The 12,527-nt window shown below is 42.4% G+C and overlaps 1 protein-coding gene across 1 annotated transcript in view; it reads left to right on the top strand.

Annotated features, from left to right (window-relative positions):
• Positions 1-11,166, top strand: part of LOC128640611 (amiloride-sensitive sodium channel subunit alpha-like) — a 449,879-nt gene extending 438,713 nt beyond the window's left edge. The window contains exons 12-13 of the mRNA XM_053693080.1: positions 8,726-9,427; positions 9,753-11,166. Coding sequence (XP_053549055.1) covers positions 8,726-9,427; positions 9,753-10,145 — 1,095 coding nt within the window. The 3' untranslated portion in view covers positions 10,146-11,166. The remainder of the gene's footprint in view (positions 1-8,725; positions 9,428-9,752) is intronic.
• The last annotated feature ends 1,361 nt before the right edge of the window (positions 11,167-12,527 follow it).

The following is a 12,527-nucleotide window of genomic DNA, read 5'->3' as shown; positions in this document are numbered from 1 at the left end:
GTAGGACCTTGCTATTATGTATCACAGGGAGATGACTAGATGAGTACTGTAGGACCTTGCTATTATGTATCACAGGTAGAGTACTAGATGAGTACTGTAAGGACCTTGCTATTATGTATCACAGGGAGAGGACTAGATGTGTACTGTAGGACCTTGCTATTATGTATCACAGGGAGAGGACTAGATGAGTACTGTAGGACCTTGCTATTATGTATCACACGGTGAGGAATAGATGAGTACTTTGGGACTTTGCTATTATGTAAAACAGGGAGAGTACTAGATGAGTACTGCAGGACCTTGCTATTATGTATCACAGGGAGAGTACTAGATGAGAACTGTAGGACCTTGCTATTATGTATCACAGGGAGAGGACTAGATGTGTACTGTAGGACCTTGCTATTATATATCACAGGGAGAATACTAGATGAGTACTGTAGGACCTTGCTATTATGTATCACAGGGAGAGTACTAGATTTGTACTGTAGGACCTTGCTATTATGTATCACAGGGAGAGGACTAGATGAGTACTGTAGGACCTTGCTATTATGTATCACAGGGAGAATACTAGATGTGTACTGTAGGACCTTGCTATTATGTATTAAAGGGAGAGGACTAGATGAGTACTGTAGGACCTTGCTATTATGTATCACAGGGAGAAGACTAGATTTGTACTGTAGGACCTTGCTATTATGTATTACAGGGAGAGTACTAGATGTGTACTGTAGGACCTTTGCAATTATATATCACAGGGAGAATACTAGATGAGTACTGTAGGACCTTGCTATTATGTATCACAGGGAGAGTACAAGATTTGTACTGTAGGACCTTGCTATTATGTATCACAGGGAGAGTACTAGATGTGTACTGTAGGACCTTGCTATTATGTATCACAGGGAGAGGACTAGATGAGTACTGTAGGACCTTGCTATTATGTATCACAGGGAGAATACTAGATGTGTACTGTAGGACCTTGCTATTATGTATCACAGGGAGAGGACTAGATGTGTACTGTAAGACCTTGCTATTATGTATCACAGGGAGAGGACTAAATGTGTACTGTAGGACCTTGCTATTATGTATCACAGGGAGAGGGCTAGATGTGTACTGTAGGACCTTGCTATTATGTATCACAGGGAGAGGACTAAATGTGTACTGTAGGACCTTGCTATTATGTATCACAGGGAGAGGACTAGATGAGTACTGTAGGACCTTGCTATTATGTATCACAGGGAGAGTACTAGATGTGTACTGTAGGACCTTGCTATTATGTATCACAGGTAGAGTACTAGATGTGTACTGTAGGACCTTGCTATGAGAGGACTAGATGTGTACTGTAGGACCTTGCTATTATGTATTACAGTGAGAGGACTAGATGTGTACTGTAGGACCTTGTTGTTATGTATCACAGGGAGAGGACTAGATGTGTACTTTAGGACCTTGCTATTATGTATCACAGGGAGAGGACTAGATGTGTACTGTAGGACCTTGCTATTATGTATCACAGGGAGATGACTAGATGAGTACTGTAGGACCTTGCTATTATGTATCACAGGGAGAGTACTAGATGTGTACTGTAGGACCCTGCTATTATGTATCACAGGGAGAGGACTAGATGTGTACTTTAGGACCTTGCTATTATGTATCACAGTGAGAGGACTAGATGTGTACTGTAGGACCTTGTTGTTATGTATCACAGAGAGAGGACTAGATGTGTACTGTAGGACCTTGCTATTATGTATCACAGGGAGAGTACTAGATGTGTACTGTAGGACTTTGCTATTATGTATCACAGGGAGAGTACTAGATGAGTACTGTAGGACCTTGCTATTATATATCATTGGGAGAATACTGGATGGGTACTGTAGGTCCTTCCTATTATATATATCACAGGAAGAGTACTAGATATATACTGTAGGACCTTGCTATTATGTATCACAGGGAGAATACTAGATGTGTACTGTAGGACCTTGCTATTATGTATTAAAGGGAGAGGACTAGATGAGTACTGTAGGACCTTGCTATTATGTATCACAGGGAGAAGACTAGATTTGTACTGTAGGACCTTGCTATTATGTATTACAGGGAGAGTACTAGATGTGTACTGTAGGACCTTTGCAATTATATATCACAGGGAGAATACTAGATGAGTACTGTAGGACCTTGCTATTATGTATCACAGGGAGAGTACAAGATTTGTACTGTAGGACCTTGCTATTATGTATCACAGGGAGAGTACTAGATGTGTACTGTAGGACCTTGCTATTATGTATCACAGGGAGAGGACTAGATGAGTACTGTAGGACCTTGCTATTATGTATCACAGGGAGAATACTAGATGTGTACTGTAGGACCTTGCTATTATGTATCACAGGGAGAGGACTAGATGTGTACTGTAAGACCTTGCTATTATGTATCACAGGGAGAGGACTAAATGTGTACTGTAGGACCTTGCTATTATGTATCACAGGGAGAGGGCTAGATGTGTACTGTAGGACCTTGCTATTATGTATCACAGGGAGAGGACTAAATGTGTACTGTAGGACCTTGCTATTATGTATCACAGGGAGAGGACTAGATGAGTACTGTAGGACCTTGCTATTATGTATCACAGGGAGAGTACTAGATGTGTACTGTAGGACCTTGCTATTATGTATCACAGGTAGAGTACTAGATGTGTACTGTAGGACCTTGCTATGAGAGGACTAGATGTGTACTGTAGGACCTTGCTATTATGTATTACAGTGAGAGGACTAGATGTGTACTGTAGGACCTTGTTGTTATGTATCACAGGGAGAGGACTAGATGTGTACTTTAGGACCTTGCTATTATGTATCACAGGGAGAGGACTAGATGTGTACTGTAGGACCTTGCTATTATGTATCACAGGGAGATGACTAGATGAGTACTGTAGGACCTTGCTATTATGTATCACAGGGAGAGTACTAGATGTGTACTGTAGGACCTTGCTATTATGTATCACAGGGAGAGGACTAGATGTGTACTTTAGGACCTTGCTATTATGTATCACAGTGAGAGGACTAGATGTGTACTGTAGGACCTTGTTGTTATGTATCACAGAGAGAGGACTAGATGTGTACTGTAGGACCTTGCTATTATGTATCACAGGGAGAGTACTAGATGTGTACTGTAGGACTTTGCTATTATGTATCACAGGGAGAGTACTAGATGAGTACTGTAGGACCTTGCTATTATATATCATTGGGAGAATACTGGATGGGTACTGTAGGTCCTTCCTATTATATATATCACAGGAAGAGTACTAGATATATACTGTAGGACCTTGCTATTATGTATCACAGGGAGCATACTAGATGAGTACTGTGGGACCTTCCTATTATGTATCACAGGGAGAGTAATAGATGAGAACTGTAGGACCTTGCTATTATGTATCACAGGGAGAGTACTAGATGTGTACTGTAGGACCTTGCTATTATGTATCACAGGGAGAGTACTAGATGAGTACTGTAGGACTTTGCTATTATGTATCACAGGGAGAGTACTAGATGTGTACAGTAGGGCCTTGCTATTATGTATCACAGGAAGAGTACTAGATGTGTACTGTAGGACCTTGCTATTATGTATCACAGGGAGAGTACTAGATGTGTACTGTAGGTCCTTGCTATTATGTATCACAGGGAGAGTACTAGATGTGTACTGTAGGAACTTGCTATTATGTATCACAGGGAGAGGACTAAATGTGTTCTGTAGGACCTTGCTATTATGTATAACAGGAAGAGTACTAGATGTGTACTGTAGGACCTTGCTATTATGTATCACAGGGAGAGTACTAGATGTGTACTGTAGGACCTTGCTATTATGTATTACAGGGAGAGGACTAGATGAGTACTGTAGGACCTTGCTATTATGTATCACAGGGAGAAGACTAGATTTGTACTGTAGGACCTTGCTATTATGTATCACAGGGAGAGTACTAGATGTGTACTATAGGAACTTGCTATTATGTATCACAGGAAGAGTACTAGATGTGTACTGTAGGACCTTGCTATTATGTATCACAGGGAGAGGACTAGATGTGTACTGTAGGACCTTGCTATTATATATCACAGGGAGAGTACTAGATGAGTACTGTAGGACCTTGCTATTAAATATCAAAGGGAGAATACTAGATGAGTACTGTAGGACCTTGCTATTATGTATCACAGGGAGAGTACTAGATGTGTACTGTAGGACCTTGCTATTATGTATCACAGGGAGAGTACTAGATGTGTACTGTAGGACCTTGCTATTATGTATCACAGGGAGAGTACTAGATGTGTACTGTAGGACCTTGCTATTATGTATCACAGGGAGAGGACTAGATGTGTACTGTAGGACCTTGCTATTATGTATCACAGGGAGAGGACTAGATGTGTACTGTAGGACCTTGCTATTATGTATCACAGGGAGATGACTAGATGAGTACTGTAGGACCTTGCTATTATGTATCACAGGGAGAGTACTAGATGTGTACTGTAGGACCCTGCTATTATGTATCACAGGGAGAGGACTAGATGTGTACTTTAGGACCTTGCTATTATGTATCACAGTGAGAGGACTAGATGTGTACTGTAGGACCTTGTTGTTATGTATCACAGAGAGAGGACTAGATGTGTACTGTAGGACCTTGCTATTATGTATCACAGGGAGAGTACTAGATGTGTACTGTAGGACTTTGCTATTATGTATCACAGGGAGAGTACTAGATGAGTACTGTAGGACCTTGCTATTATATATCATTGGGAGAATACTGGATGGGTACTGTAGGTCCTTCCTATTATATATATCACAGGAAGAGTACTAGATATATACTGTAGGACCTTGCTATTATGTATCACAGGGAGCATACTAGATGAGTACTGTGGGACCTTCCTATTATGTATCACAGGGAGAGTAATAGATGAGAACTGTAGGACCTTGCTATTATGTATCACAGGGAGAGTACTAGATGTGTACTGTAGGACCTTGCTATTATGTATCACAGGGAGAGTACTAGATGAGTACTGTAGGACTTTGCTATTATGTATCACAGGGAGAGTACTAGATGTGTACAGTAGGGCCTTGCTATTATGTATCACAGGAAGAGTACTAGATGTGTACTGTAGGACCTTGCTATTATGTATCACAGGGAGAGTACTAGATGTGTACTGTAGGTCCTTGCTATTATGTATCACAGGGAGAGTACTAGATGTGTACTGTAGGAACTTGCTATTATGTATCACAGGGAGAGGACTAAATGTGTTCTGTAGGACCTTGCTATTATGTATAACAGGAAGAGTACTAGATGTGTACTGTAGGACCTTGCTATTATGTATCACAGGGAGAGTACTAGATGTGTACTGTAGGACCTTGCTATTATGTATTACAGGGAGAGGACTAGATGAGTACTGTAGGACCTTGCTATTATGTATCACAGGGAGAAGACTAGATTTGTACTGTAGGACCTTGCTATTATGTATCACAGGGAGAGTACTAGATGTGTACTATAGGAACTTGCTATTATGTATCACAGGAAGAGTACTAGATGTGTACTGTAGGACCTTGCTATTATGTATCACAGGGAGAGGACTAGATAAGTACTGTAGGACCTTGCTATTATGTATCACAGGGAGAGGACTAGATGTGTACTGTAGGACCTTACTATTATGTATTACAGGGAGAGGACTAGATGTGTACTGTAGGACCTTACTATTATGTATCACAGGGAGAGGACTAGATGTGTACTGTAGGACCTTGCTATTATGTATCACAGGGAGAGTACTAGATGTGTACTGTAGGACCTTGCTATTATGTATCACAGGGAGAGGACTAGATGTGTACTGTAGGACCTTGCTATTATGTATCACAGGGAGAGGACTAGATGAGTACTGTAGGACCTTGCTATTATGTATCACAGGGAGAGGACTAGATGTGTACTGTAGGAACTTGCTATTATGTATTACAGGGTGAGTACTAGATGAGTACTGTAGGACCTTGCTATTATGTATCATAGGGAGAGTACTAGATTTGTACTGTAGGACCTTGCTATTATGTATCACAGGGAGAGTACTAGATGTGTTTTGTAGGACCTTGCTATTATGTATCACAGGGAGAGGACTAGATGTGTACTGTAGGACCTTGCTATTATGTATCACAGGGAGAGAACTAGATGTGTACTGTAGGACCTTGCTATTATGTATCACAGGGAGAGTACTAGATGAGTACTGTAGGACCTTGCTATTATGTATCACAGGCAGAGTACTAGATGTGTACTGTAGGACCTTGCTATTATGTATCACAGGGAGAGTACTAGATGAGTACTGTAGGACCTTGCTATTATGTATCAAAGGGAGAGTACTAGATGAGTACTGTAGGACCTTTTTATTATGTATCACAGGGAGAGGAGTAGATGTGTACTGTAGGACCTTGCTATTATGTATCACAGGGAGAGTACTAGATGAGTACTGTAGGACCTTGCTATTATGTATCACAGGGAGAGGACTAGATGTGTACTGTGGGACCTTGCTATTATGTATCACAGGGAGAGTACTAGATGAGTACTGTGAGACCTTGCTATTATGTATCACAGGGAGAGTACTAGATGAGTACTGTGGGACCTTGCTATTATGTATCACAGGGAGAGGACTAGATGTGTACTGTAGGACCTTGCTATTATGTATCACAGGGAGAGGACTAGATGTGTACTGTAGGACCTTGCTATTATGTATCACCGAGAGAGTACTTGATGTGTGCTGTAGGACCTTGCTATTATGTATCACAGGGAGAGGACTAGATGTGTACTGTAGGACCTTACTATTATGTATCACAGGGAGAGGACTAGATGTGTACTGTAGGACCTTGCTATTATGTATCACAGGGAGAGGACTAGATGTGTACTGTAGGACCTTGCTATTATGTATCACAGGGAAAGGACTAGATGAGTACTGTAGGACCTTGCTATTATGTATCACAGGGAGAGGACTAGATTATTACTGTAGCACCTTGCTATTATGTATCACAGGAAGAGGACTAGATGAGTACTGTAGGACCTTGCTATTATGTATCACAGGGAGAGGACTAGATGTGTACTGTAGGACCTTGCTATTATGTATCACAGGGAGAGGACTAGATGTGTACTGTAGGACCTTGCTATTATGTATCACAGGGAGAGGACTAGATGTGTACTGTAGGACCTTGCTATTATGTATCACAGGGAGAGGACTAGATGAGTACTGTAGGACCTTGCTATTATGTATCACAGGGAGAGGACTAGATTATTACTGTAGCACCTTGCTATTATGTATCACAGGAAGAGGACTAGATGAGTACTGTAGGACCTTGCTATTATGTATCACAGGGAGAGGACTAGATGTGTACTGTAGGACCTTGCTATTATGTATCACAGGGAGAGGACTAGATGAGTACTGTAGGACCTTGCTATTATGTATCACAGGGAGAGGACTAGATGTGTACTGTAGGACCTTACTATTATGTATTACAGGGAGAGGACTAGATGTGTACTGTAGGACCTTACTATTATGTATCACGGGGAGAGGACGAGATGTGTACTGTAGGACCTTGCTATTATGTATCACAGGGAGAGGACTAGATGAGTACTGTAGGACCTTGCTATTATGTATCACAGGGAGAGGACTAGATGAGTACTGTAGGACCTTGCTATTATGTATCACAGGGAGAGGACTAGATGTGTACTGTAGGACCTTGCTATTATGTATCACAGGGAGAGGACTAGATGTGTACTGTAGGACCTTACTATTATGTATCACAGGGAGAGGACGAGATGTGTACTGTAGGACCTTGCTATTATGTATCACAGGGAGAGTACTAGATATGTACTGTAGGACCTTGCTATTATGTATCACAGGGAGAGGACTAGATGTGTACTGTAGGACCTTGCTATTATGTATCACAGGGAGAGTACTAGATGTGTACTGTAGGACCTTGCTATGAGAGGACTAGATGTGTACTGTAGGACCTTGCTATTATGTATCACAGGGAGAGGACTAGATGTATACTGTAGGACCATGTTATTATTATTATTATTCACCCACAAGATGGCACGTGTGCAATCACCATTAAGAATCCACAATTGCCTTGGCACACATGCATTCTTCTCAAGAATCTGAACTCAGCCCGGCTCACATGCATTCTTCTCAAGAATCTGAACTCAGCCCAGCACACATGCAATCACCCTCAATAATCTGCACTCACCACGGCACACATGAAATCATCCACAAGAATCCACACTCACCCCACACATGTGCAATTACCCTTAAGAATCGATACTCGCCTTGGCACACGTGCAATCACCCATAAGAATCTGCACTCAGCATGGCACACATGCATTCACCCTCAAGAATCGGAACTCAGCCCTCCACACATGCAATCACCCTTAAGAATCGACACTCGCACACATGCAATCACCACAAGTATCCGCATTCCCTCAGCACACGTGCAATCAACTACTAGAATCCCTATTCAGCCTGGCACATGTGCATTTACCCACAAGAATCTGCACTCGGCCCAGCACACGTGCAATCACCACAAGAATCCGCACTCCCTCGGCACACGTGCAATCAACTACTAGTTTCCACACTCAGCCCAACACACATGCAATCACTCTCAAGAATCTGCACTCACCACGGCCCACGTGAAATCATCCACAAGAATCCACACTCATACCGGCACATGTGCAATCACCCTCAAGAATCTTCACTCAGCCTCGCACACGTGCAATCACCCACAAGAATCTGCACTCAGCTTAGCACACTTACAATCACCCACAAGAATCCTTACTCAGCCCGGCACACGTGCAATTGCCCACAAGAATCCATATTTGCCCTGGAATACTGGCAATCACACACAAGAATCTGCACTCAGCCCAGCACAAGCGCAATCACTCTCAAAAATCCACACTTGCCCCAGCACACGTACAATCACCACAAGAATCCGCACTCCACGGGCACATGTGCAATCACCTACTACAATCCCCACTCACCCCCACACATGTGCAATCACTCATAAGAATCTGAACTTAGCTCGACATACGCGCAAATACCCACAAGAATCCTCACTTAGCCCGGCACACGTGCAATCACCAACAAGAATCTGCACTCAGCTCGGCACACGTGCAATTACCCTCAAGAATCCTCACTCAGCCCGGCACACGTGCAATCGCCCACAAGAATCCGCATTTGCCCTGGGACATGTGCAATCACCCACAAGAATCCGCACTCAGCCCAGCACACATGAATTTGCCCACAAGAATCTGCATTCAACCCAGTACGCGTGCATTCACCCACAAGAATCTACACTGTCCACAGCACATGTGGAATCACCCACAAGAATCTGCACTTGCCCTGGTCATACGTGCAGTCACCCACAAAAATACACAGTCAGCCCAGCACAGGTGCAATTACCCAGAAGAATCTGCACTTGCCCATCACACGTGCAATTGCCCACAAGAATCCGCATTTGCCCCAGAACATGTGCAGTTGCCCACAAGAATGCACACTAGCCATGGCAGTTATCGTAACTAACAGCACACACTCACCACAAGCACTTACAGTCAGTAACAGCACACAATCACCTACAAGCATGTACAGCACACATTGACTCACCTATAAGACTCCTACAGACTTTTATACAACATAAATCACAATAAAATGTATAGTAAGCCTTGCAATTGTCCAGTGACTATAGACATTTCCATCTGACTTCTCTTTTTTCCGCAGATGGTTATGCTACTCTCACTCCTGGGCAGCCAGTGGAGTCTTTGGTTTGGATCATCTGTCCTCTCTGTGGTTGAGATGGGAGAGTTAGTAATTGATGTTGTTGTCATTGGTATCATCATTCTTCTTCAACGTCACAGACGCTCTCAGAGTCAAGAATTGGAAGAAACTTGCAGAGTGCCAACTCCTGAAAGCTCTTTTGGAGAAGAAGATATCAGCCAGATGCAGATTGCACACAACCTTACAGACAGACAGCTCAGAGTAGTTGCAGATATCACCCCTCCACCTGCTTATGAGAGTTTGGACTTGAGTTCTGTGGGAGGGGGGTCTTCTCGGGCATCCAGTATGCGTAGCAATATGTCCCACCATAGGGGGTCTAGGGCAGGCAGAGAGTGAGGGCACAAAATTGAGGGCACAATGGGGGTAAAATGATATTGGGATAATAGAGCAGGGGCAGATAAAGAATAGTGCTAGAGAGGTAGAAAACTGCAGAGACTAAAATCACTAATGGTAGACTGGAATAGGGAAGGGTCAGGACAGAAGAGAGTGGTATAATGATTGTATATACACTGTTGGGTACATTATGGTCACTGTGTGTTAGTTTGTACTGCTAGGAAGGGTCAGTGTGAGTAACTCTATACTGGAGAGTTAGTGTGAGTAACTGTATACTGGGGAGTTAGTGTAAGTAACTTACGCTGAGGAGTCAGTGTGAGTAACTGTACGCTGGGGAGTCGGTGTGGGTAACTATGGGTGATGCTAGGGGGAGGGGACACTGGGTATATCTGTGCATACTGAGTTTGGTTTATAAAGCTGTAACACACAAGATCTCCTCTCTCCAGCCAGTCAGTGTGAGTAACTGTATACCGGGGAGTCAGTGTGGGTAACTATATACTGTTTGTGGGTAACTATGGGTGATACTGGGGGGAGGGGTCTCTGGGTATATCTGTGCATACTGAGTTTGGTTTATAAAGCTGTAATACACAAGATCTTCTCTCTCCAGCCAGTAGATTTTTATGCTACATAATATCATATTATTATAGGTATGTTACATATTATCAGGCATTGAATCTATAAATGTCTCATCCATGTTACAACTTGTCTAATAAACTAATCACAGGGTTATTGGTAATTTATGTAACCACTAGATGAAAATTAAATTAAAGATTATTGTCAAACGTGACTTACTATTGACTGTATCCATTTCATTGTACTAGAGCATACTTAGTGTACACCTCACTGGTCAGGTAAGTGCACTTAATCAGCCACATCTCTCTGCTAACTATTATACACTGAAGAATGTAAATAAGATTGCACATAAAAACACAAATACACAACACCATTATTTATCATTATAAGGCTACACTGTGTATTCATTGTATAAAGGATAAAATATAAATAAAATATTCATTAAGCCTAAGTGTTTCATTCCTTATGATGTATGTTTCTCAAAAAAGAAAGCTAAAACACCAACCTTAATGGTCACAAGTGACTCACATATAGCAGTGTTGTTCATGAGCTCTGTAGTTTAAAAGTGACTAAATACAACAGCGCACTGAAGTGAATGGACCTCACAGGTCAGTATTACACCTGGTTCCCCAACAGGCTCTTCAGAGTCACCTGAGGCCCATTCATGAAGTTTAATGGAGAAGCCTACCGCATGTGCAATGAACCATATCTAATAACCATTTTCATACAGCCCTTGGCTCTACATCTGCTAGTTTAAAAAAAACAAAAAAAAACATAAATTAAGCTTACCTGATAAATTCTTTCATGGTGGAGTCCATGATCTATTACTCTTGGGAATTACTCTTCCCTACCACAAGGAGGTGCCAAAGATTCCCAAACGCCAAGAATTCTATAAAACCCCTCCCACCTCACCAGTACCTCAGTCTAACGTATAGCCAATCACAAAGAGGAAGGAAAAGTAATGAGTCAACAAAATAGGAGCAGGAAAAAAAGATGTGCGCAAAAAAAGGAAAAAAACAACCCAGAAAAAAAACAGGGTCTACGATCCATTACTCCTGGGAACAAATACCTAAGCAGTAGAGTCCACTATTAAAAACAAAAAAGGGTGGAATCTAGAAAAAAAAACAGAATTTATGCTTACCTGATAAATTACTTTCTCCAACGGTGTGTCCGGTCCACGGCGTCATCCTTACTTGTGGGATATTCTCTTCCCCAACAGGAAATGGCAAAGAGCCCAGCAAAACTGGTCACATGATCCCTCCTAGGCTCCGCCTACCCCAGTCATTCGACCGACGTACAGGAGGAAATATGCATAGGAGAAACCATATGATACCGTGGTGACTGTAGTTAGAAAAAATAATTCAACAGACCTGATTAAAAAAACCAGGGCGGGCCGTGGACCGGACACACCGTTGGAGAAAGTAATTTATCAGGTAAGCATAAATTCTGTTTTCTCCAACATGGGTGTGTCCGGTCCACGGCGTCATCCTTACTTGTGGGAACCAATACCAAAGCTTTAGGACACAGATGAAGGGAGGGAGCAAATCAGGTCACCTAAATGGAAGGCACCACGGCTTGCAAAACCTTTCTCCCAAAAATAGCCTCCGAAGAAGCAAAAGTATCAAATTTGTAAAATTTGGCAAAAGTGTGCAGTGAAGACCAAGTCGCTGCCTTACATATCTGGTCAACAGAAGCCTCGTTCTTGAAGGCCCATGTGGAAGCCACAGCCCTAGTGGAATGAGCTGTGATTCTTTCAGGAGGCTGCCGTCCGGCAGTCTCATAAGCCAATCGGATAATGCTTTTAAGCCAAAA

Source organism: Bombina bombina, chromosome 9, assembly GCF_027579735.1.
Source record: "Bombina bombina isolate aBomBom1 chromosome 9, aBomBom1.pri, whole genome shotgun sequence".
Taxonomy (NCBI): Eukaryota; Metazoa; Chordata; class Amphibia; order Anura; family Bombinatoridae; genus Bombina; species Bombina bombina.
Note: the sequence above shows the minus strand (reverse complement) of the source record. Positions and strands in the feature narration are given on the sequence as shown.